A 24711-nucleotide genomic window follows, 5' to 3' on the forward strand; every position below is an offset into this window, starting at 1 on the left:
GGCGACAGACACTTAGGCGACACTTTCGGTTCGAAAGGCGACAACTTCAGACGGAAAGGCGACACAGCGGACAAACAGGCGACAATTCTGGACATTGAGGCGACAATTCTGAGGGCAGGATTAATTCAAAATATTAAGTCCTGCTATGGCCTGTTATGTTGTTGTGAATTAGTAGTGAACACTAACAAGACACCAACTTTATTGATGCCCAGATCGGAAATCTTGCATTAGCATACTTTTTACGCATTGCTCCACCTTACTTCCTTGGCATCTATTACCTGCTTATATCCTCATTAATGCCATTAATCTGATTACACTATTCTTTTGCACACAGTAGAATTTCGTATTGTATTAATGAATGTACCAAATATTTATTTAATTGAGATAGTTGTTATTTAAAAAAACTGCTGAGATTAATCTGTCTTTGATCGCCCAACTATTCTTCTGTTCATCCTTTTCTACAAATTTAACTTTAGAGTCTGTCAACACGCTCAGAAGTCATTTAGCCAGTCACTATTTTCTTTTTCACTTCCTTCCTTGAATGCTTGGAAAAACTGGCAAGATGCTTATCAGTATGACAAGAGTCTGAGATTCCTTACCGCCTAATTTATGACATCATAGAGGTACCAACTTTTTCAACCCCTTTGAAGCGATGCATTCTTGAGTCACTAGCATACCGCTGTTGATGAGTCATTATACTACCTTTGGCTCCTGTATCATGTATTAGGACCCTCAGTAGTAGATCTCAAATTAATGTATATTCTTGTTCTGGTCGCAGTATGAAAATAAATACATACATATGGGTTTAGCTTTATACATTTTAATAAATTTGCTTTTTGGTACATTTATACAAATATTAAAGCTGATTTTTATCATATATAACTTTTAAAAATACGTATATCAATAGTTTGCAGCATTAATTTTTTTTACAATGACTTTATTCTGATTGATACTATGTAGATAAACCCATCTAGCGATAGAACTTCTCTTTCCTATCTAGAATGACGAGATCAGGTTCACGGTTATAAACTGGCAACTGAATATTACTTTCTACTAATTCTAAAACTTACATGAGAAGATAATTTGAATTACAGGAGTATAATTGTACACAGTGACTCGCAGGTGCTCGAATGCACTTGCTCTTCCAATCATACACAAAAAGAATTGCAGGAAATTCCCTAAACCACTATTTAATAAAGTTGTTATTAAAGTTCAAGCCAATGGCTGTCTATGTAATATCTTCCCATCTTTTCTGAAGTCTGTCTTTTGTTAAAATAGTCGCATATAAAAAAGATTCATAGTGCGTGTTAAAATGCAAAATATAGTATATGATGTGGTACATGGCAGCATTAACCTGCAACTGAGTATATATCACAAAGGTCTTTGAGGTGTTGATCACTCCTCATTGTCTCAAACTACAGGTTGTGTGTGCCATCGGGATCTGTGACAAGGGTAATTCGGTCAAATATCTCAAGTGACTCTAGGGTAACATAGCATCAGGACCAGTTGATTTCTATGCTTTGAAGTGGATCATTTCTCCATAAGCTTTCTGTGATGCTGTTTAGTCTTCTTGCAACAAGCTGCAGAAGTTAGTAAAATATGGATATATCTTAGACACCTATGTCAGAAAAAGCCTTCACTCTTCATACTCAAATAAAATCTCAACAAAAATAGATCCGTGTGAACCGCAATTTAGCCTATTGAGTCTGCATTATAATGACATTGAATTATTATCATAATTGTAAAGAAACAAGGATAAGGAGATCATTATTTCCACAAGTAAATGAGAAATTACAATAATAGGGAATTGTCTTTTCATCTCACACCAAGAGCAAACTCTTCTCCCAGCTACGGTGAATTTTGACGATCGAAACCATAAAACTATTTCTTTTCGAGGTAAGATAACTCTAAGGTTTCAACAATCAGAGAAGGGATAACTCTAAAGTTTCAATAATCAGAGACAAGATTGTCGACAATTCAGCCGAGAACGTGACTTTTTGAAAAATTTTGAACAAACATGCTGATACAAAAACAAGTTTTGGTGTTTTAATTGAATAAGCTAGATGCATTTTTAGAAAAAAATACCTCAATATTTTGTTAATTGTCTGGGCTAGCATAATTAGAGAAATCCCAATCCCACCAATGGCGTTTAAAAATACATGTTGCAATTTCGATCTATAAAAAAGTCTGTAAAAAACAATAACACTTTCAAGGCTACGTTTCAAAAATATACGTAAGCATAGCACACAACGACAGCACCTCATAGTTTGTCAGTACATTACCTTGCCTTTAACCACACAGCAAACCAATTTGTCGCCTTTTAGTCTAGAATTGTCGCCGGTTTGTCTGCCATGTCGCCTTTCCGTCTGAAGTTGTCGCCTTTCGAACTGAAAGTGTCGCCTAAGTGTCTGTCGCCCTAATGACTGTCGCCCAAAAGTCCAGTTACCCAAAGGAGATATTTTGATTTGTGGGGGAAACTGAGCGCCCTTGTCAATTTATGAAGACCAGGCTATAAATAATGGCGGCACATCCGAGTAAGTAAAAATTTTCATTAATTGAACGAGTCAAGTTGATTATCAACTAATCCTTGGCTTGTAACTACTATTAATAAATTAGAAACAACTGCATCAAATACTTATGTTCACATCAGTTTTTTTAATGGAACAATATCTTTGAAACGCTCATAAAACCTTGTAAGTAAATGCGCATGCCTTATTGTATATTTGTATTAGACACATACCTGCCAACTCTCACGCATGGAGCGTGAGACTCACGCAATCATTCCAAAGAAAAATGAAAATGCGTGAGATTTTTGCCCCAATTTCCACAATTTTATGTATACTATCATTGATACATCAATTGCCCCAAAACCAAATCTCATGCATTGCCCCACTCTTGGGTTGGCAGGTCTGATTATACACTATATGCTTATGTATGTTATTATGAGTGGTTATGGAGAAATTGTGTTATACATAACTAATCTAAATCTACACATAACATGAGGATTGAATCTGCTTTGTCATTTTATTCTTTTTGACTATGTTTAATTTGTGCAGTTTTGCTTAGCTTGTGGGAACTAATTTGATTACATGTATTACTGGTTCAGGTACTAATGAGCATACCTGCCAACTCTCACGCTTTGGGTGTGAGACTCACGCAATCACCCCAAAGAAAAAATGAAAATGCGTGGGATTTTTGCCCCAATTTCCACAGTTTTATATATACTATCATTGGTACATCAATTGCCCCAAAACCAAAGCTCACGTATTGCCCCACTCTTGGGTTGGCAGGTCTGCTAATGAAGTATTGTGAGCAATACTGAAAAATACCAGTAAAAGTTACATTTTTATTCTATAAATTCAACAATTAAAATACATAGCTAACCAAGTTCTAAAACAATAGTATTAATGACAAAAGGGGAATGGGGAGAGGGAGAAAAAAATAAAAAGCTTTGCAAGCCCTTGGGACAGAGTGAAGCTGAGTAATTGAAGCTGTTCTTTTTTTATAGGCGCCTTGCATGTGGTAAGGCTAGTCTGTGGGGGGAGTAGGTTGAGTGTTAAGGCTTTGCTTTGTCAGGTTTGCGACTTCAGCTGGTGTACTTGATGTAAACATGTAGGGTGAAGCTCATGATTTACTCCTGGTGTTTAGGTCAGGTCTGACTGAGGATGACAGATCTGTATACGTGTAATCATCTGATTTGTCTCGAATGTTTTTTGGGTGGGTTTCTCGTTGGGCAATTTGCTTATTTTTTATGATTGAGTCCTCTCATTTTGAAGTTTCTAATTTACATTTTGACGTTTTCTAATTACTGTATCTTTTAATGTTCTGGGTGTCTTGCTGCTTGTACGTGTCGTATGCTTATTCTATGGTCTGGTTTCACTCCCTGTTTGTATTTTGTTTTGGTGATATTTCCATAAAAGAATGGACATTTTCTGCTTTGTTTTTTTTTTCGTGAACATGTCATTCAGCATTTCAAGTTCCTCTGCTTTAATTAACTTAGGTTATAACCAGCATATTACAATTTATATTAAAATACCAAAGGGTGCCTAAGGTTTTTTTCATTGTTTACCATTCTGTACATTGTGTACATGCAAATCACTCTATAAGAATGCTTGGTTTAAAACAAGTTCCATTCTGTTTCTTTTTTTTATAGAAGTTTTTTTTGTTAATTCTCTTGTAAAGTTAACATATGCACATCTAGCAAAGAGCAGTCTATAGAGCAGACTGTAGTCTACAACATATTTTTAATGAATAGCTTCTCATGGAACTTCTTTGAAGAGTTTGGCAAAAGACATTTCTGTCTAGTTGACATAAATCTAGTAGCTACATAGTAGTAGCTACTATTCTACAAATGGTAGCTACATAGCTAGTAGCCACCATTCTAGTAGCTACATAAAATGTATTTCATACAAGCAAAAGTACAAGGAGAAAAAAAAGCATTTTTAAAGGTAGCTTTGTGTTTTGCCACAAGCACAGAAAACATTGTCTAAACTGCGGTTATCTAAATTATAAAATGAGCAATTCATCTTTCATTCTGTACAGATGGTTTATTTCATCATTCTAAAGATACTGAAAAGAAATCATACAATCACATGCATTATTTGTCAATACTTGCTATTGTAAATATGATTACCTACGCTATTACAAAACTACCCACACTATTACTTTATAATAGTGTAGGTTTTTCATTGTTTTTGTACAATTTTTTCATATTAATTCAATTCCTGCTGGAATTTGACATAATATGTTACCTTTTCCATATCAAAATGTTTGTTGAGACAATTGTAGGTTTTGACTGTATTATTAATCCCTGTATCCTCGTTGGATTTTTCGTACCTGAAACTTCGTCGCTATAATTAGACACATAAATGACAAACAGAGAAACACTATATACAGTAAACTCTTTTATAAAATATACCTCCTATAGTGTAAATTCCAGATAACCTAAACAATTTATGCAAAGTTTTTGACTCGTACTACGTAAAAAATTCCATATAACTTAAAGTGTCAAGTCGGGGCAAGTTCTCAAATTTGATTTGAATGGTAACATATCTCACTGCACTTGTGAGAAAAAAACAACATACGTATAAAGGTGTATCTATTATACATAGAGCTTCTATGACATTTTACTTTGTTGTAATAGATCGTCAGATGTGTCGAAAAAACAGGGAATAGGTAGCTGCGCAATTGTTCTTAAATACTTGAAAGTAATCGATTGGCGCAGGCGTTACAGCGTCGGTCTACCAATCTGAATGTCACGGGTTGGAGTATCGTCGAAAGTTATAGATCTTTTATCCTAACCTTGACCCCTGTATACAAATAGACGACGAACAGGTAGGCATCACTCTTTAATGTAAAAAAAAATTGTTTTATTGTAGACTTAAAATATTTGTTATCACTTTTACTTTGCAGAATAAACTTTGCTGCCTAGAAAAAATAAACAAATCATAGTAAATGGACGTTGAAGATGTGCGTTAGCCATCAGCTTATTTTAAAGTTACCGCAATCATAGTCCATAAAGCTATTGAAATTGATCATGAAAAGGAGAAAAGTTGTCGATGCAAACTAATAATCCTGCAGTTATGGTACAGCCAACAAATTAAAAAGTTAAGTCTAGTTGTTTTCTTATTGTATGGCCAGAGGTGTGAGTCTGGAAAGTTCTTGGAATGGATTAAGTTATTTACATGTATTTTATTGTTGATATAATCTAAAATTCTTGTAACGTAAATGTTCCTGGAATGGATTATTTACGTTGTAGGAGTGCCTACTGTATATAGATTTACATTTTAAAATTACTTTACAATTGCTACTAGATGAAATGATGAATGCCCGCCGTTGTTTGGGTAATTAAAGTCTTTGCGCAGACAACTTATCTCTATTTAACATATACAACATTTACCATTCTAACTTTTAAACTCTTATCATGAGGAAAGTGTTTGTGTGCAATTCAAATAAATTGAGAGAAAAAATAAACAATGAGTACATGGAAATTTGTGAATAAAAAAGGTTACTGTTGCAGCAGAAGTTTGTTGTATTCAAAGTTTTGATGTGTGATTCTAGTACCTCTCAATACTGGTACAAATGTAAAAATTAGATATCGGACTTTCTTTGTCTGACCGAATGGAGAGAGAATGTAGAGGCAATTCCTATTCCAGATAATGCGATTGTCCATGTCAAAAGTACATATTTCGCTTTACAGATTTACCAAAACCAGAAATCTGAGTTTAACAGCACATTTACAAATTACAAATTAAAAAAATAGGTAATGGCAATATTCTATCCTACCTAATCAATGTGCCTATCTCCTAATGGAAAAAGGATTTGGTAGCAGTGTTCTTTTGCACAGCCCTTAGTTGGGCTCTGGCTTAGACCGAGTCGCAGCGTGTGGTTACTTTGTTTTTTTTCTGCACTAGCATGAAAGAAAGGCTTTCACAAATTTGCAACATGCTGAAATTATATCTGCCTTAACCTTTTGATGAAAAAAAATTCCTTTTACCAGTTCACATTGAATACACAAATAGTTTGCTTGTTTCGTACTTGCACCCAATGGCACACAACCAATCAGAGTAACTTCAATTGTTTTAAGGCCTGAACACCAATCCATAACTGACAGTCGTTGACATTATTATCTGCTCAAGCATGATGACAAGACCATAACTAACCAGAAGTTGCACTAACTAATTATTAAAATACTAGTAGCAATGATAATTTTTCCAATAGGCCTAGATATACCAATAAGCTAGAATCATTCTAGCTAGATTTAGAAAGGTAGAAAATTTGCATAGCAAAGTCTCTAACCATATCTGCAGTAAGCATTTTAAATCAGTTTTGAGGGAGGTTTTAAAAATCTCAAGAGCTTTTCTAGCTCAGGTAGTTGGAGAAAAAGTAGCTTTAATCTCAAGATGTATTCACAAGATCTGAAGAAGTTCTTGACTATGTATTTTTGACACTAAGATCATGCACTGTGATAAGTAGTTTGGCAGACTGATGCAAAGTTGTATTTCAAGCACATACGGAAATACATAGACAGAGATTTTAGAGTTTTATAGGATTGTTGTTTTTTTGCTTTCATTCGTGTCATATAACTTATTTATTTTTGTGTGTTTAATTTTATATTTCTAAGATTAAAAAATATTTATGGTTGCTAATAAGAATTGAGTAGCAGTCAAGTACAGTCAAAGCTCTGCATATGAAGTTAAATCATTTCAAGGCCAAAACTCTCTATGCTAAAATCATTAAGAGTTGAAGCAAGTAGTTCTATTAGACCATTCTATTAGTAGTTCTGTTAGCTGAAATTTGTTTAATTCACTCCCATAGCAAAAAAACTTGTGGTAACTCCTAAATAAATGTTGCACATGATTAAAACATTGAAACAAATCTGTTTTATAAAACTATGTGAAAACCTACATGTAGAAATAACTAAATTTTTTGTAGAAAACTGATAGTGTGATATATATAGTGACATATACATGTAGTGCGAATCAGTAAAAAGCGGTTCTTATTGTTACTGTGCGTTAGAGACACGGGATTAGAAATTTGGTCTCTGTGATTCCTGCCTCGGAAGTGGAAGTCATGATAGAGATGGGACTAACTTAATTTATTTCTTTTATATTTTTGTTTTGTTTATTTTTTATCAAATTTCTCTTGCAAAGCTGTATATACTTTGGAAATTACCAGCATCATATGGTAGATATTACTTTGAGTGAAGAGTCAGAGATCTGCTGGAACTGGACATAATATATTTGACAATTTGTTTTTATAGGAAATTGTTGGTTTTGACAGTATTATTAACTACTATATCCTTTTTGTTATTATTTCCTTATGTCAATGGCTTTATCTAGTCGCAATGTTATCACTTAGCTAGCTAGAGTAAAGGAACCAGTTTTGAGTAGTCATTCAGCGGTTATAAGCATAGACACCATCTAACACATTTAGCCTTTGCTCCAATACCCTCATTCCTTTTAAATGGGCTTAAAATAATAATGCGTACAATATTCTATGGTAATTCTAAGACCAATACAGCACTGGATTGACAATGATGCATGAGAATTATAATCACACTGTGTTTTGCCTTTTTGTTAAGTCTTTGTTGTTTTTCATAGACATTTGATGCATTTCAGTCATTGCTGTTTCAATAAGAGAGATCTTTGATCACATGATCACAAACACATGGTATTGTAGAGCTGCTTCATCAGAAGCCACTGGATGTCTGGACTCTCCGAGAGCGGTTGCTCCTTTCTTCGGCAGTCTTACAGAGTGGAGACAGGAATTGGTGAGCACTTGATTTAGGCTTAGCTTTTTTCATAGCATATATGATAGATTTATCTATATTTACCATATTTGTAAAAAAGCGGCTGGTAAGATGTAGTGAAAATTGATAAATATATAAAGGAAGTTGCATTTAGCAAATATGCTATTCAAGTTTGTCACATTTTTACACTTGTTGAAGTTAGTTGGTGTTAAGAATATATTTACTCATTGTCACCTGGTTGATCGCGGTATAAGAGGCAATGTAAGGCAATTGCAGTGAATCGTTATGTTTCTACAGGGTGTCGGTGAGTCGAGCAATAAAGAACCAGAGCACTGAATCTAGGTCAGCAGAGTTCTTCTCTCAGAAGGTAAGATGGCTCAGGATTCGCAGAGTCATCATTATTGCATTTTAGAATAATATTTCATTAGTATGTTGGACTGGGTGTTAAAATTAGATCTGGATTGTCCTACGCAAGTCTTTTTTTATGGCATTTCATTGCAGAGCAGAAACAATTTGCTTTAAGGCAGTGTCACAATTTAACTTGTTACTGTGAAATCCTTTGTAGAACTGCGCTTTGCAATATGGCCATCTCCTGGAGAGCGCCGAGACACCAAAGTAAGTTTGACACTTAGTTTTTTGTTCACTCACATTGTGTGTAATATGCATTTATCTTCGCTTGATGTTTGGGTGTGCTTTCCCTCAACACATAATTCAGTGTGGATGTTTATGACATTTCAGAGAGTTGTTAAGGTTTTATAGCTAGCTGCGAGTGCCTTTTTGCTTTTGTCATATTCTCAGTTGTGGTGAAGCCCTATTTTGAATGTGGCACAAAATGAATAGCCTTGGTATTTTAAATTTTGTAAGTAGAAACCCATTTTACCATATAAATGCCCTAATCTCACAAAACTCGAACATACATTTGTATAAATTATAAATATTGTCATACCTCGACATACGAGCTTAATGCGTTTTACGACTGAGCTCATTAGTCAATTCACTCGCATCTCACAACACTCTTTCCTATATGAATAACTAGATAAAAATTAGTCCGTTACCATATTATGAAAAACCACCTAAAGAGTATATTACAGTGGAAAAAGTGTTTTCAATTGTTACAATTCAGTACTTACACGAACGATGTAAAAAATACCCATTTAGTTTTTATGATCCGCAATAAAATGTAACATCACTATGTACACTATTGAATGGACTATGGAGTTATATTCTTTGAAACAGATGTTGATAACGGCGGTCTGAGAGAGACTTGGGAGCGTTTCGTACACTAAATTTTTGTAACTACGTAATTGAAACTTTAAATTTAACTTCGATGAGTTTAACTTACTAAACACACAGACTAAAAGCTAAGTTTTAATCTTTCACTAAATTCACTTTAATTTTGTCGTCATATCTTTTTAGTATCTGTTTCCGGTTATGTGCTTTTGCATCGCTCTCACTATAAATGTTAACCATCTTGTTGAAAACCTTTCCAAACTGATTAGAGGAGTAAGACCAAGCGATGCTGTTTTCGAAAGCGGCCTCTCATACTTGGCCATGCAGTGTAGTGGCCATCGAGAAACGTCTCATATCTCAGAGATTGTATCTCAAAGAAGAAACTTGTTCGTATCTTGAGTTTCTCGTACTTTTGAGCACTCATATGTAGAGGTATGACTGTACATCCAATAGTTAAAGCCTGTAACAACTACATGTTAGAATTGTATCACCGCGTAATAAATGGAAAATTACACATGGAAAGGAGGAAAACCAGAAGCAGCTAATAAAAACTGCAAACGGTTTGTTTGTTTACCTTTCGCGTGGCCATTTAGGTGAGTATAAGCGAAGATTGCGGGGAGTGGGAGGATGGGGGGGTCAGAAAAGGTGGGTGTTGTCTTGGTTTTGCTTTGCTCAGAATAAATGCTGTTAAGAATGTAAGTAAAAGTATTTATTTACATCAGCATGAACTAAACAACTGTCATCAAAAAATAAACGTCGAACTTGAATTTTTATAAACGAAAGTTGTCCTACTCCGTATGTGGTATATGTTTTACTTAGCAGCTTTCCTTTGTAGCAATGTTTGATGATGTGTCAATGAAGGCAAAGTGTCAGTTTCATTAAACTCAAAAAATCATTCATTTCAAATTAACCTGCGACATGGTCTGTTCATTGATCATTTCGTGTTTGCAGGAGGAAGAGGTCAGATAAGAATGAAGTTATTCCAGTAGAGACTCAGGGTCATCAGATTGTAACTAAGTTAAAGCATGAGTACATGGAACACCTGGTTCAGGAAATCAAGCGGCAGCAGGAGGATTATCTGTTAGTCAGCAGTCTTTTTTTTAATAAAAGTTCACGGTCTATTGTATAGTATGTGTCAATCTTTCATTCAACTTTTTCAAAGTTCATTTAGTTCGAAAGAGATAAGACGATTCCTTTGATGAGGCCAACCGTTCCTCTTTCTATTTGGAAAGTGGAGGCAAATCACTATTTGAATGGAGTAACCAATCCTTAATTTAAACTAAGAGAAAGATTTTGTATTTGAAAAAAGAATCTATCTTTCATTTTAATTAAGACAATTGTTAAAGGAGATGTGATACGAAAATTTCATAAATGTGATATAGCAATAACCTTTTCATATTTTGATTTGTCGAAAGCAAATTTGGATTTCTTTTTCCATTTCCATATGTCATCTGATATGTTGAAATGCTGCTGACTATTTACTACTTGATGCAAGCGCATTCACTGAAATCTCGAAAACAGGCTTGTGATCTACGTAGCTAAAAGTACAAAACTATTGCATGTTTTATGTTTGTATTATTGAAAAAGGTTTCATGAAAACTAAGTTTTACATTAAATCTTGTAGGCTTGGAAAATATTTGAGGAGCATTATATATGTAGTACTACAATGCTCCTGCTATAATTCAACAATACAATTAAAAGATATTTTGTACTGCGACCTATCATACATATATATGAGTAATATTACTTAATATTGCTCATATACATGTATGATAGGTCGCAGTACAAAATATGTTTTAATTGTATTCTTGAATTAGTAGGTGTCATCAAGGTTCATCCATAAATGACCATAAGATTTATTTCTATGACAACTATTATTTTATGTAAAGTAACGTTTTACAAAGTATCGAATGTAAGAAAATGTAAGATATAACAAATATAGAAAAATGACGCAGTAATAGTACATTCTCCATAGCGTAATACTTTACAGCTAAACATATAGATAATCAGCTACATAGTTGTGACAATGATTCACATTTATCATTGACACTAATACAGCTAAACAAATAGATAATCAGCTACATAGTTGTGACAATGATTCACATTTATCATTGACCTGCATTTTTATTAAAGTTGCCTGCCCCATAATTATTCGCAGACTTTGCGTAGACTTTGCTCTGCTAACATATCCTTTTATTATTCTTATTATTTTAACTTAATGAGAAAAAACTTCCTTAGTATTAGGATTAAAAAATATGTTTGTATGAGATGAAGCGATCATTCATAGGAGAAATAAGCAATTTTCCGTTCAAAGAGAGAAGACAATGTTTGCATTTTACGGGTTTAACTTTTTCATGATTATTTTACTTTTTAAGGTAGCAAGTTTTTAATTACCGTGCAAAACTAGCTGCAGTGCAGCTAAATTAATTGTCTGAAGGACTTCATGACAATCGGTTTATAGGAAGCTGGATGATGAGATTGAGATGGTGAGCAGTGGCTACTGTGATGAAAAGTTATCTGAAATCTGGGAGCAGATACAAAGGTAAGTAAAGTTAATGAGAGTTTCAATGCTGTAGATAAAGTCTGAACAGTTCGCCATTAAGTTAAACGTTTATTAAACTATGTACAGAAAGAAGAATGTCAAGCAAGAGACTGAAACTTCTGTTTCTGTAAGTCAATCAGAAACGAGTGTTGAGAATGAGCAGACATTCTCGTCTCTGACGACGAATGCTCCAGATGTCGAAGATACAAGCACTCAGGACTCGCAGGAGGCTGATATTGAGGTACAGCATTTCTGTTTCCATCCCTATATACGCCACTACAGAAATAGACTCTTACATTGTTAGTTTTTATTGGTAATACTTCGTCAATGATTGGGTTTATTCTAATGAGAATCATGTGATAGCCATTACGTAGCCATCATAAATATCCGAGTCTATGTTGTGCTCAGGCCTGTATTCCCTGGTTGCAAATAGGGGCGGCTAATGTTAGACGACTAGTTATTAGCATCTGGGGATTTGGAGGGGATTTATCAGCCCCCCTCAACAGGTTCCTTCCATGTAGGGCCTCAACCGGGCATCTCACGTAAAGTTTTAAAAGATTTTATCGAAAGTATAAACATTTGTTCTATTATTTGAGATTTGTTTGTTTTAGGTTATGTGACTGCCAGGACGTTTTCAGATTAAAATAGGCTAAACTTGACCGCAGTTGAGACGTTCACAAAAAAGACATCTTTTTTCTTTTGAGCGTTTCAACAAAGATCAATTTCGCGGATTTTATTTTAAGTTCATCCGAAGGTTTTTACGCTTTCGTCGGGCCATTGCCAAACGGATGTTTGGTAAAACTTAACCTTTTGCAAACCTTTGTAAAAGTCGTTAACAAAAATATTTTGCCGATGATGATAATAATGACACCCAAGAACTATTAAAAGTTAACGTTTATCTCTATGGCTTGGAATAAAGTGATATTCTACAGCGATAAAAACCGTTCCCGTAGCCGTTGGGCAAATAACTGTTCTAGTTAATGATGTTGAGGTCGAGTTATCTAAAGCAGTTTATCATTGCATGTGAATGGACCAAAGAAATCCGTTCGAGTTAACCAAGTGTTCGTGATAAAATTTTACATTTTATCTGAGGGCTAGTTCTCCGTGTTTGACTATACATAGCCGCCAAAAATTCCTAAAAAGTTGGGGCTGTTCAGCCGGCCAGCCGCCCCAGGGAATACGGGCCTGGTTGTGCTCCATAGTCCAGTATGAGGCCAACTATCAATTTCTTGTGGTATCATTGCTCTGCGGAGTTGGGCTATCAGAAAGAATGGTTATAATTAGTTTAACATGTGAATTAATGTTGTGATCAAACCTCTCCTGATGATCACCTCCGGCCATAAAATCGTCAACTTTGTAACATTTGAACAAATATTTTACTCTACATACAAAGTAACTCCCACAATACAACTTTCAGAGTTTTTGTAATGTTGCAGTTTTTATTTTAAAAAGCTAGTGAAAATGTCAAATAAGGTGTAAAAAATATGAAAATCATAGAAATATATCAATTTTTTTAATATTACTTTTTTCAAGTTAGACAGTAAATCTTTATCTTCACTTCCAGAAATCTTGCATTGCTGAGAGTAAACTTTCATTCACTTGTCTTTAAGACCAAATAACTATAAAAACTTGTTTCTATTATTACTTCATTAATTTGTTTTTAATATTTAGTTTTATTTAATATTTAATTTTGTTTTAATTTTATTTGTGATTTTACCTGCAGGTTGTCCTAAGAGTTATCTTACATTCTTTGACTGGAGAGAAAATCTGGGAAGTCACATAAAATAGAGTCATACTAAAATTCTGTGTGTTTTTGTTACACAAAAATCTAACCTAGTTAAAAAAAATTGTTATACCAACTTAAAGTTTTCGCTGCCGAAGCAATCCTCAGGCAATAAGTAATAAGTTATGCTAAATGGAAATTGCTGCATGTGGATTATAAAACCTTAAAAGTTAGGCAGAATATAAGAGATTAGAGGCCCTGACATCAAGTAACCTCATTGAAATTTGTAAGGTAATATTTATTTTCATGCCTGCATTTAAATACTAGCTTAGATCTTGAGTTTAATATATGCTTTTTGAAGGTGGCTATTAATATCATTTGACATAAGCATAAGTCACATCATTTTGATATGTGTGAGTACGGTGTTGTTTGACCCTTCTGTATTAGTGCTAATATCTGCATCTGTTAGTTTCCGTATGCGTTTTGGTTGCTCATTGCTATGGCAGCGCTTGTTGTGTCTCAAGGTAAATGTTCATTTAGTATAACTTGTTATTCATTGCCTGAGGATTGCTTTAGCAGCATGAAACAAGAATAAGAATTAATTGCGACAATAATTTGTGGCACGAGTAAAAAATTTTAAGTTATGCATGCACCAAATTTATATATATAATATATATTCATGTGTATATGTGCGTGTGCACGGGTGCGTGCGTGGTTTTAGATAATGCATATATATTATATATGTACACATGCATGCATGTACATATACCTTTCACACATGTATTATTTATGCTTTGCTATTCTGTCTAGGATCAATTAGAATGTGTTATACTGTAGACGTCCCCACAACTAAACATAACACTAAATAAACCTTTCCAAGAATGTTTATGTTAGAGGGATTTTACGTTATGAGAACAGTAAAATACATGTAAATTCCCTAATCTGTTCCAAGATCTTCCCAAACTCACCTCTTTGGCCCTTCAAAAAGGAAAAACTAAACTTAATTTTTTAACTTACGGTAACTGTTGTATTATTGGTTTGTACCAAGAACTTTTTTCTTTTATCTCATATTCTTGGTCTAAGGTTCATGATTACGGTAATTTTACATTTAGCAAAGTGAAGTCCGCACTTTCAATGTCTATTTAAATCAATCTTTCCCCTTTTTTTACTCAGCAAGGTCTATGCTGTAAGAAAGAAAAATATTGCATGCATCTAAAATAAATTAAAACAAAATATATTTGTACTATAAGAATATCAGTGTCTGTCTGTCCATCTGTCCGAACTCCGGGTTAGAGGTTAGGATAAAGAATTGCTTGGTACTCCAACTTGTGATATTTAGCTTGGTAGACCGACACTCTAACACTCTAACACCAGCACTTATCGACCGCCTTTAAGTATTTCTGAATAATTGTGCAGCTACTTATTCTCTGTGCTTTAATAATACACCTGACCATCTCTCACGAGACACCAGACTGTCAGGGTACTTGTGTATATACATGTAATAGAGACAAGCCTATATGTCGTTGTTCTTCATAAGTGCAGCAAGCGCGAAAATAATATATTTTTATTTTTATACTTATACTTTTGCTATTCAAATCGAATTCAACAACTTTTCCCGAGTGTGGAGAAATTCTTACCTAATAATCAAAAACTTCACATAATTTATTTATGTTAAGTGGGATTTACTTAGGAAGTTTAGGTCTATTGCAATATGTCTACCAGTTTTGTATCTTATTGCATTATTTCTACTCACTGAAATTTTTCACCCATGTTTGGTTAGGTTGATGATCAGACAGAGGACACTCCAAGTTTTAGCGACGCTATAAACAGTACTCTATCTTCACAAGACACAACTGGTGCCATAACCGAACCCGTTGATACGTATGTTTCTAGTACTGGTGTTATTTGTTGTTCTCTCTAATTGACTGTTTACTAACTAGTGAAGCTTACCACCATTTACTGTTGGCAGGAAGCCTATTCCAACAGATGACACCACGGTAGAGCAAATAGCTGCTACAGAAGAAACAACGGTGAAAACGGAGGAACTGGAGCCAAGTACTGGTGATGCTGCCGATGACGTGGCGGTTGAGGACACAAGGATTGAGTCCACATCTGAAGTTATTGAAGAGACTGTAACCACAGGAGGGTTTCATGAAAACATTACTGCTCAATCTGCGGATGAAGGAGTTCTTGACAAGTCTCACGAATCCGCAGCTGAGCTTTCTCCCGCTAAATCTATAGCGAAGCCAGTCGAAAAGGTTGAGGAACCAGTTCCTGAGGTTGTACAACAATCGGAGTTACGCGCTCCTGTTAAGTCAAGGCAGTCATGCAAGACGAGACTGAGTGAGACAAGCATTCAGGAAGATGTTAACGTAGATGATGTGATGCCCCGGCCTGCCAAGGTTAGCTTTTTTGTTTCTTGGCAGCAGCAGCGCTTAGTAACATTTTTGAGTGCTCACGGTGAACCTGACATACCCGTGGCAGTATTGTCACTGACTCAGTATTGTCACTGACTCAGTATTGTCACTGACTCAGTATTGTCACTGACTCAGTATTGTCACTGACTCAGTATTGTCACTGACTCAGTATTGTCACTGACTCAGTATTGTCACTGACTCAGTATTGTCACTGACTCAGTATTGTCTGTTGCTGGCGGTTGAGAACTTATTAAAAATGTTTTATAGTTTGCTTTGATGCTACGATTCTGTCAGTAAAGTAAATAGATTACAAGGCATCGACATAGAAGCGTATTTTTCACAGCATTCTTATAAGCAGTGTGTAGGGTCAAGAGATCGTATCACAAGGTTGCGCTTAAGGTTTTATGTGATGAGCTTAATTCCTTTGAGTGGTATATTGAGACGACTTGACCAATAATTTGGTTTTTGAATAGTTACAGAAAATGGCTGTAATATCTCATTGTATAAATTCTATATAAAAGTTAATAGCATGGCAAATCAGAGAGTTGAAGTAGTCTGCACTGCTTTTTTTATAAAGTAATTTGATTTGCTGTAGTGTGCAGATGTGTTTTATTATATTGTTTGTACGATGTATATTTGTATTGTTATGGAGCTTGGCAAGTCATTGTGTTACCAATATCCATTTTGGTCATTCCTATTCAAAACTATTCCTTTGTTAAATTCTCACATATTAGGTAAGTAATAATGTCCTGGATTACTTGCGATTCGCTTCTCGCCAGTAGAATTCCGCCATATTGTCAAATGGTAGAATGTTTATATGCTATGCTATTGCATTTTAAAGGTTGACTTGCAACAAAATTCACATTACAGTTATTTGGTATCAAAAGATTCACCATGTCTTACTCTGCTGTGTTGTAAGTGCAAAATATATGGAAATGTGATTACAAGCTCCTAAAAGCTAAAAAGGAAACAGTTAATTGCCGCCATCACAAAACCGCCGTAGATTAGAATCTTTTTCCAAAACGGCTCAAATGGGATGTATTTGTACAAGATGGCTTTTGTTTACACTTTCACGCAACCTCATTCGTCGAAATACTTTCACAAATATACTTCACACATTCAATAAAACCATGTCTATTGTTTTTGCGCGTCTATTTTATCGTCATTGTAATGCTGTCACTTTTAGCACTGATATCTTATAACTTACCGTAAAAATTCGTTTAACCTTAGCTCGAAGGAGCTAATGTTAAAAATGAATGATTATCATTGTCTGATAATCATGACGAGCCTGTTGGTCACCTGTGATAATCGAAAATCGCTGCAGAAATTATTTGCGAAGTATTGGGTCACACGATCAGATTACGACTAGACGATTAGACCAAGTCGAAACAAAACTGTAAAGTAGCGAGCATCTATATTTGATACGGGGTCTTCGGTAAAACCCGAAGTGTTTGTCATAAACTAGTCCTACGAGAAGTTTTATATTGAGCCTCTTATTGGCCTTTCAATTCATGTGAGAGCATCACGTGACAAAACAATAACCAAATGTAATGACAACGTCAGAAAAATAAACTGATTCCAATCTACTGCAGCTTTTCGTTTTTGAGCTCTTAAGAGCTTGTAATCACATTTCCACATATTTTGCACCTACAACACAGCAGAGTAAGACATGGTGAATCTTTTGATACCAAATAACTGTAATGTGAATTTTGTTGCAAGTCAACCTTTAACAACAGCCATCAACAACTGCCATCTTGTATCTCTCTTCTAGCTGACCATTAGCGTGGTACCTACCGAGATAGAAAGGTCAATGTCTCCTGCCAGCACTGTTTCTTCAACGAGTGATGCGAAACAAAAAGAAGCTTTAACTCCTACTAATATCTCTGGTGGTAGCCGTAGGCGATCAAGTCGAGTTACCAAAATCAAGGACGAAAAAAAGGTAAGTTTTTTTTATTTAAATTTGTCTACTTTGAGCTTTTCTCTTGATGGCCTAGCAACCGATGATCTTGCATTTAATTTTGCTCCAGCTGCTGAAATTCTTCTTAAACTTTGTGACTGGCTCTAGAACTCACAAAGTAGGCAAAATAAAAGGACAAAGCTAGTTTTAAAAAATACAACAGTGTACTAGTATTGGTCTTGATATTAAATATGCCAATTTATGTTCAACTACTCTATTATAGTCACACGCTATGCATGGCTGATGAGCATTATACGCATGTACCACCCATGAACTTTTTTCTCATATAACGAGCAGTTTGTTTTAAAATAGTGAAATATACTTGAATATACGTTTAAATGCGATTGCTTTTTAGTATACTATTCATTAGTATTACCAAAGACGTTATGAGTTACTAAAAATCATTTAGTGGCTGGATGAGAGGTATGTTCGTGGACACCGCTCAAGCATTCCTTATAGTATGTGGTTATTGAAAAAGTCATTATATGTCACATTGATTTGCTAGTTGGAAATGATAAATATCAATTTTCATGTGGGAGCTAATAGATGTGCTAGCAAGTATACCTTTAAAGATTGACTTGCAACAAAATTCACATTACAGTTATTTGGTATCAAAAGATTCACCATGTCTTACTCCGCAGTGCTATAGATGCAAAATATGTGGAAATGTGATTACAAGCTTTTAAAAGCTCAAAAACGAACAGTTAATTGCAGCTATCACGAAACTGTCATAGTTTGAAATCTCTTTATTTCGATGACGTACTCAAACATTGTGGTTATTGTTTTGACACGTGATGTTATCTCGTGAAATAAAAGGCTCAATATAAAATGTCTCGTAGCACTAGTTTATGACAAACACCTCGGGTTCTAATGGAAATTCCTTATCAAATATAGATGCTCGCCACTGTACAGTTTCGTTTCAGTTTGGTCTAATCATCTAGTCGTAATCAGATCATGTGACCTATACTTCCTGCCAACTGGCGCAAACAATTTCTGCAGTATTTTTCGACTATCACAGGTGACCAACAGGCACTTCGTGTTTATCAGAGGATGATATGCACCCCCTCGAGCTAAGGTTAAAAATTAAACTAATTTTTAGGCTAGGTTTTGAGATATCAGTGCTCAAAGTAACTGCATTACAATGATGATGAAATAGATGCGTAAGGACAATAGACATGGTTTGATTGAATGCGTGAAGTATATTTGTGAAAATGTTTCGGCGAATGTGGTTGCATGAAAGTGTAAACAGAAGCACATCGTGTTCAACTACATCCCATTTGAGCTATTTAGGAGAGGGTTTCCAACCTACGGCGTTTTTGTGATGGCGGCGATTAACTGTTCATTTTTGAGCTTTTAAGAGCTTGTAATCACATTTCCACATATTTTGCATATACAACATAGCAGAGTAATACATGGTGGACCTTTGGATACCAAATTACTGTAATGTAAATTTTGTTGCAAGTAAAGTAGGTAGTAAACAGTTTGCCCATAATTGTGTAGGATGATGCAACATCCGCCGGAGCTATTAGAACAACCAGTGAAACAGAGCCAACAAGTGACGAGGAGGAGACAACTATTAACACTTCAAAGGCGCTAGATGTTTCTCCTTTGAGTTCACCAGTTTCTCAACAAAGGTATTTTTGTTCTCATCAGCAGTTATGGAATGGTCTCTGATGCGAGTTACTAAAATTCATGAATCCTACCTCATATGAGTAAAAAATAAAATAGATTTATTATAAAAAAGGCTTTAAAAACCTTTTCAGGCGTCTGGAACTACATAGCATCGGATTGCGTATGGAACATTACTTAGATGCCCGAGTCTATTTTTATTGTTCACTGTATGACTACATGTGGATCAGGGCAGATTAGATGTTATGCTATATTTTTTTAATCTTGCGTAAAGAGAGATTAAAAAATGGTATAGGAGCCCATATCTCATATGGTATAGCAGCCTATATCTCATATAGTATAGCAGTCCATATATCATATAGTATAGCAGTCCATATCTCATATGGTATAGCAGCCTATATCTCATATGGTATAGCAGCCCATATCTCATATAGTATAGCAGCCTATATCTCATATGGTATAGCAGCCCATATATCATATGGTATAGCAGCCCATATATCATATGGTATAGCAGCCCATATCTCATATAGTATAGCAGTCTATATCTCATATGGTATAGCAGCCCATATATCATATGGTATAGCAGCCCATATCTCATATAGTATAGCAGTCTATATCTCATATGGTATAGCAGCCCATATCTCATATGGTATAGCAGCCCATATCTCATATGGTATAGCAGCCCATATCTCATATGGTATAGCAGCCCATATCTCATATGTTATAGCAGCCCATATTTCATATGGTCTGCTATTTAAAATAACAAATATAAGCTTTGTAATCTTGTTTGAAAAATAAATATGGATACTATGCTCGATTGTACTAATATGCTATTTGATGCTATGAAAGCTGAGTTTCAAGTCTTGTACTGGTCTTTACAGGATATGTTTTAAAAAGGTTGTTACTCATATATAAGTTCAAAAATAAGGAAACTACGTGGTGTTCAACACACGCTTCACGTAGAGGCTATACGGGCATTTAATATCTTCCATGCTCTTTATGCTCAGGCTTATGGGCTCCAGATTCGCTAAGGATAAATATGGTTTTGGTTGAGTCTGATATTTTGTTTAACTTCATCGATACCCATCGTGCACTTATCTAAAAAAATATCATAGATATAATAAACCTTAGCTATAGATCGGGATTATTATATCTATGGAAAATATCATACTGTCATAATCTGATGATTGTCAAAAGGCATTCATGTCTCGATATTCCTGAGACAGTTATGGTATGGAATACTATAACAACTGGTGTTTATTTTCTGTACACGTTGCGTTGTCTTGCACTTTTCATTATTTTAAAGAATATTGCGTAGGACAAAGATATAATTCAAATTATTTATTATTGGCATTATACAGTTTATATTAATACAATGCTAGCAGGTTTATGCACAATTATGTAGCACGTGATTCAGTGCATTACATAGATTGTTACTTTAATTCCGCTCTACTAAACATCTGTAGCGAGCCCGAGGAGGAGAAAAGCCGAAAGGCCTGGAAGAAATCTCTGATGAATGTTTGGAAGACGATATCGCAACACAAATTCTCAAATGTTTTCATGCATCAGGTTACGGATGAGATAGCTCCCGGCTATTCTTCTTGCGTTCACAGGTTTGTGTGCGCATCATTTTTCAAGGCTAGCTGCTGATTGCCTGTATTAATATAATAGTCCTTAGGCTAGGCTCCGTATTTTACTCCGTAGGCCAATGTCACTCTCAACCATAAAGCAAAACCTGGAGAAGAACGCGATAAAGACAACAGAAGAGTTTGTCAGAGACGTGATGCTCATGTTTGTCAATGCCATGATGTACAATAACCATGAGTATGATGTCTATGCCATGGCTCAGGAGATGTACGATGAGGCTATAACTGCTATTGAGGTTAGATTTACTGATGTTATAACTAGGGATCCCTGATTCCAAGTACATTAGCTGGTCCATTTGATTTTATTTGCCAATTGTGTCCACTGGGTTCTCTTTAGTAACTGAAGAAATATTTTGTGTTACTTGTTTTAAAACTAATATAGCTATATTATTATATTAGTAGTGTTTAATTACAACAAATATACATGTAAGTTAAGTATTTCTGCATTTATAAAAGTAATATATTTGATTAATTTGATGTAATGTTTGTAATACTAGTAAATAAATGTGTTACACTACATTTCTGATTCTGATTAGATGTAATAGCTTTCAGTACTGCGATGTCTGCTTTGACAAAAAATATTTTCAGCTTTTAATTTTGATTGATTGTAATATTTTTGTCATTGCAACTAGCAATTGCGGTAGAATTATCATTGACTTCCTGAATAAAACATTAACATTATTCGCCAAATTTATCAGTTACGTTGTTAGGTATGAATAAAAGTAAGCTGCCGGTGTCGGAATCTGTTAGATATTTATATCTGGGTGATAGAGACTCACAGTTCAGTATATTTGTTAATGTGGTAGAATAATATATTGTTAACATGATCAATAGCGGATTTATGGTAAAGTATTCCAAGGTTCATATTGGTTTAAGAAAATTTTTAGCTGATCTTGATTAAATACCATATTTCGGTTTCATTAATAATCGGTACAAGGTTCATTGCAATCTTATTTTGTGATGCGAGTTTAGATGAGAGCAAGGCCAGTGATTGTATTTTTTTTTAAATATTTTAAGACTTGCACTCTATGTTTTGTTACCTCTACCAAGCTGAGTGTGAAGCTTTAAGTTGGTTACACCAAAAGCCACAATATGTTAGTTATACTCATAGGACAAAAGAACTTGAGAAATGATAAAAGAAAATTTAGCAGAAGCTATTTTTGTAAACTTGTGGAGATCGTGGCAGCCATTTGTTTATTCAGCACCTAAGGAAATTCATCTGTAGAATGGTACAACATTTTCCAGTCTTACAAGCATAGATTAATTGTTAGACCTTGACCCTTTAGAATAATTCTTCAGTTATTATTGTCTGATCTATGACGCTTCTTATTCAAGTCTTGATTTTGATTCCTTTTATTTTTTGTGTTAATCTTTTTGTTGCCAATATTCACTAAGTTTACAAAACTGCAGGAAGTGTTATATCGCATTGACGTTAACTACATAGCCACTTATCGTCTGCCAGTTACATCCGCGTAACTTCAGTAACCAACATGTTTTAATAGATAAGCTCGGACAGTAAAATATCGTTACCAGTTTATTCCTTTCCTTTGTCAGCTATTCAAACCTGTTTCACTAGTTTCTAATTAAGGCATGCTTGCTGATTGGGTAGTTCATTTTGTAGTCTCAGATTTTTAGACGTTTTCCTATTATGGTAAGGAAAGTGTTTTGCTTCTCGTGGTTTTATACATTGAAACACGGAAGAGTAAGATAGAACAGAATCAGTATCGCATCATGTAGCAGGGTACGACTTTGTTAATTGCTAATAGTCTTACCGGTTCTTTTCTGTACGTATTCATTGATATGCTTCATCTGAGATAGATGTCTTATATGTACCTAATATCTCACAGTTCGTGTGGGAGAAGTAGGAAAAGGCTAACCTGTTAATGTTCTATAGACTTTAATACACAGTTGGTAGAATATTATATAACATAAATGCAGTTCATCTTATATTTTTGTTTCTAGTGTTTAAATTTGTAAGTAAAAAAAAACAGCATTACATATAATGCTAGTTCCCAAGCAGTGTAGCGCTTTACTTCACCTTTAGTAAGATGTTTATTCTCTGATTACTCACCCAGGTTTTGTTAGTGTCGTTGTTCCTATGTAGCATAACTTGTCATAACTTAATGTCTCGTGGAATATGCAATTATCATTTCATACTTGATAACTGTTCCTGCGCTTGATTTTTAACAGTATGTTTATCTTTTGTGGCAAACCTTACAACTAGTGGTGGCCTATAGCCTTGTGTTTCATTTTTTTGTTTGTGAGTAGCTGGTTTCTCACAATACGCTTCATCTACCCTTGTAAATCTTTTAGCAACACACGCAATACAGCGTAAGAGATTGTGATATGAAGTTATCCACTTCCCGAGGCAGGAGGTCTGAGGTCACCGTTGCTGCTGCTGTTGATAAAGTAAGGGTCACATGAAAATGCTTTTGTCTGTATGCAAGCCGCTATTATCTCATCTTGTCGATACGTGGTGAGGCAATAGGAATCGTTGGCGGTTAGTTAGACTTGAAAGTACTCCGACTTGAACTACCTGACTGTACATGTAGCTCACACTTTCTGTTATTTTACTCCAGAGCTATCAGTCTTTCACATTTGTTGGGTGTTTTGTTTTGGCAGGAACATAAAGCAGTTCGACGAAGTTCTGCTGATCAACATTCTGAGAGTCATTCAGCAGCAAAGAAACGAAAAACGAGGGCGGATGATTAGGTTGAATAAAGACACTTATATATAAATCATTGGGATCTGATTGGCTGAACACGTAGTGATGGCTAGTAGAGTCACCTGATTCGCTTTGGCTGTGCTTATTCATCCTTTGCACCAGCTCAGCAGCAATTGTAGTAATATTTCCTCCTGTATATTGTATAAAAGTTGAATATAATCTCTTGTACATGTATATTGGCTTTGCATTTCATTCTTTGCACGTATGTATCAATATAATTGAGCATTGTTCGTAATTAACTTTGGCCTTTTTAAATAAGATGGTAAACTCGCCGTTCTCATTGTAGTTATTCTATACAAGTCCATGTGTATGTTGTGCATATACGGTATACTGTTTCTCCAGTTGCTTAGCTGTATGCAGGAGTTTACGGAGTTGTAAGGAGGTCATACTTGCTTGCGGTTACACAACGCTCAATGCTTACTCTTGTTTAGTCTGGAGGGAATGAATAGGCGTGATAGTGATGTCATCAATGTAATCAATCTGGGATGTTCAATATCGTGCCTTTTAGTTACTCACTAAAACATGTGAGAATACGTTCATACGTATACTAGCCGAAACCACCCAGCTTTGCTCAGGTAATAGAATAATTAC

At 35.0% G+C, this 24711-nt stretch overlaps 1 protein-coding gene across 2 annotated transcripts; it reads left to right on the forward strand.

Moving 5' to 3' along the window:
* The first annotated feature begins 2502 nt into the window (after window positions 1-2502).
* LOC137406917 (bromodomain-containing protein 8-like) lies at window positions 2503-24294 on the forward strand. Of its 2 annotated transcripts, XM_068093521.1 has the most exons (15): window positions 2503-2534; window positions 8182-8272; window positions 8549-8618; window positions 8817-8866; window positions 10433-10561; window positions 11943-12023; window positions 12111-12264; window positions 15527-15627; window positions 15716-16148; window positions 17935-18102; window positions 19621-19754; window positions 21216-21362; window positions 21454-21631; window positions 23709-23804; window positions 24018-24294. In XM_068093521.1, exons 1-15 carry the CDS (start codon window positions 2519-2521, stop codon window positions 24105-24107), a joined length of 1938 nt encoding a protein of 645 aa, XP_067949622.1. In that variant the 5' UTR covers window positions 2503-2518; the 3' UTR covers window positions 24108-24294. The 2 variants fall into 2 exon arrangements, with proteins under 2 accessions (XP_067949622.1, XP_067949627.1); XM_068093526.1 differs by lacking the exon at window positions 21216-21362.
* Window positions 24295-24711: the final 417 nt, after the last annotated feature.

This window comes from Watersipora subatra, chromosome 1 (genome assembly GCF_963576615.1).
Source record: "Watersipora subatra chromosome 1, tzWatSuba1.1, whole genome shotgun sequence".
Classification (NCBI taxonomy): Eukaryota; Metazoa; Bryozoa; class Gymnolaemata; order Cheilostomatida; family Watersiporidae; genus Watersipora; species Watersipora subatra.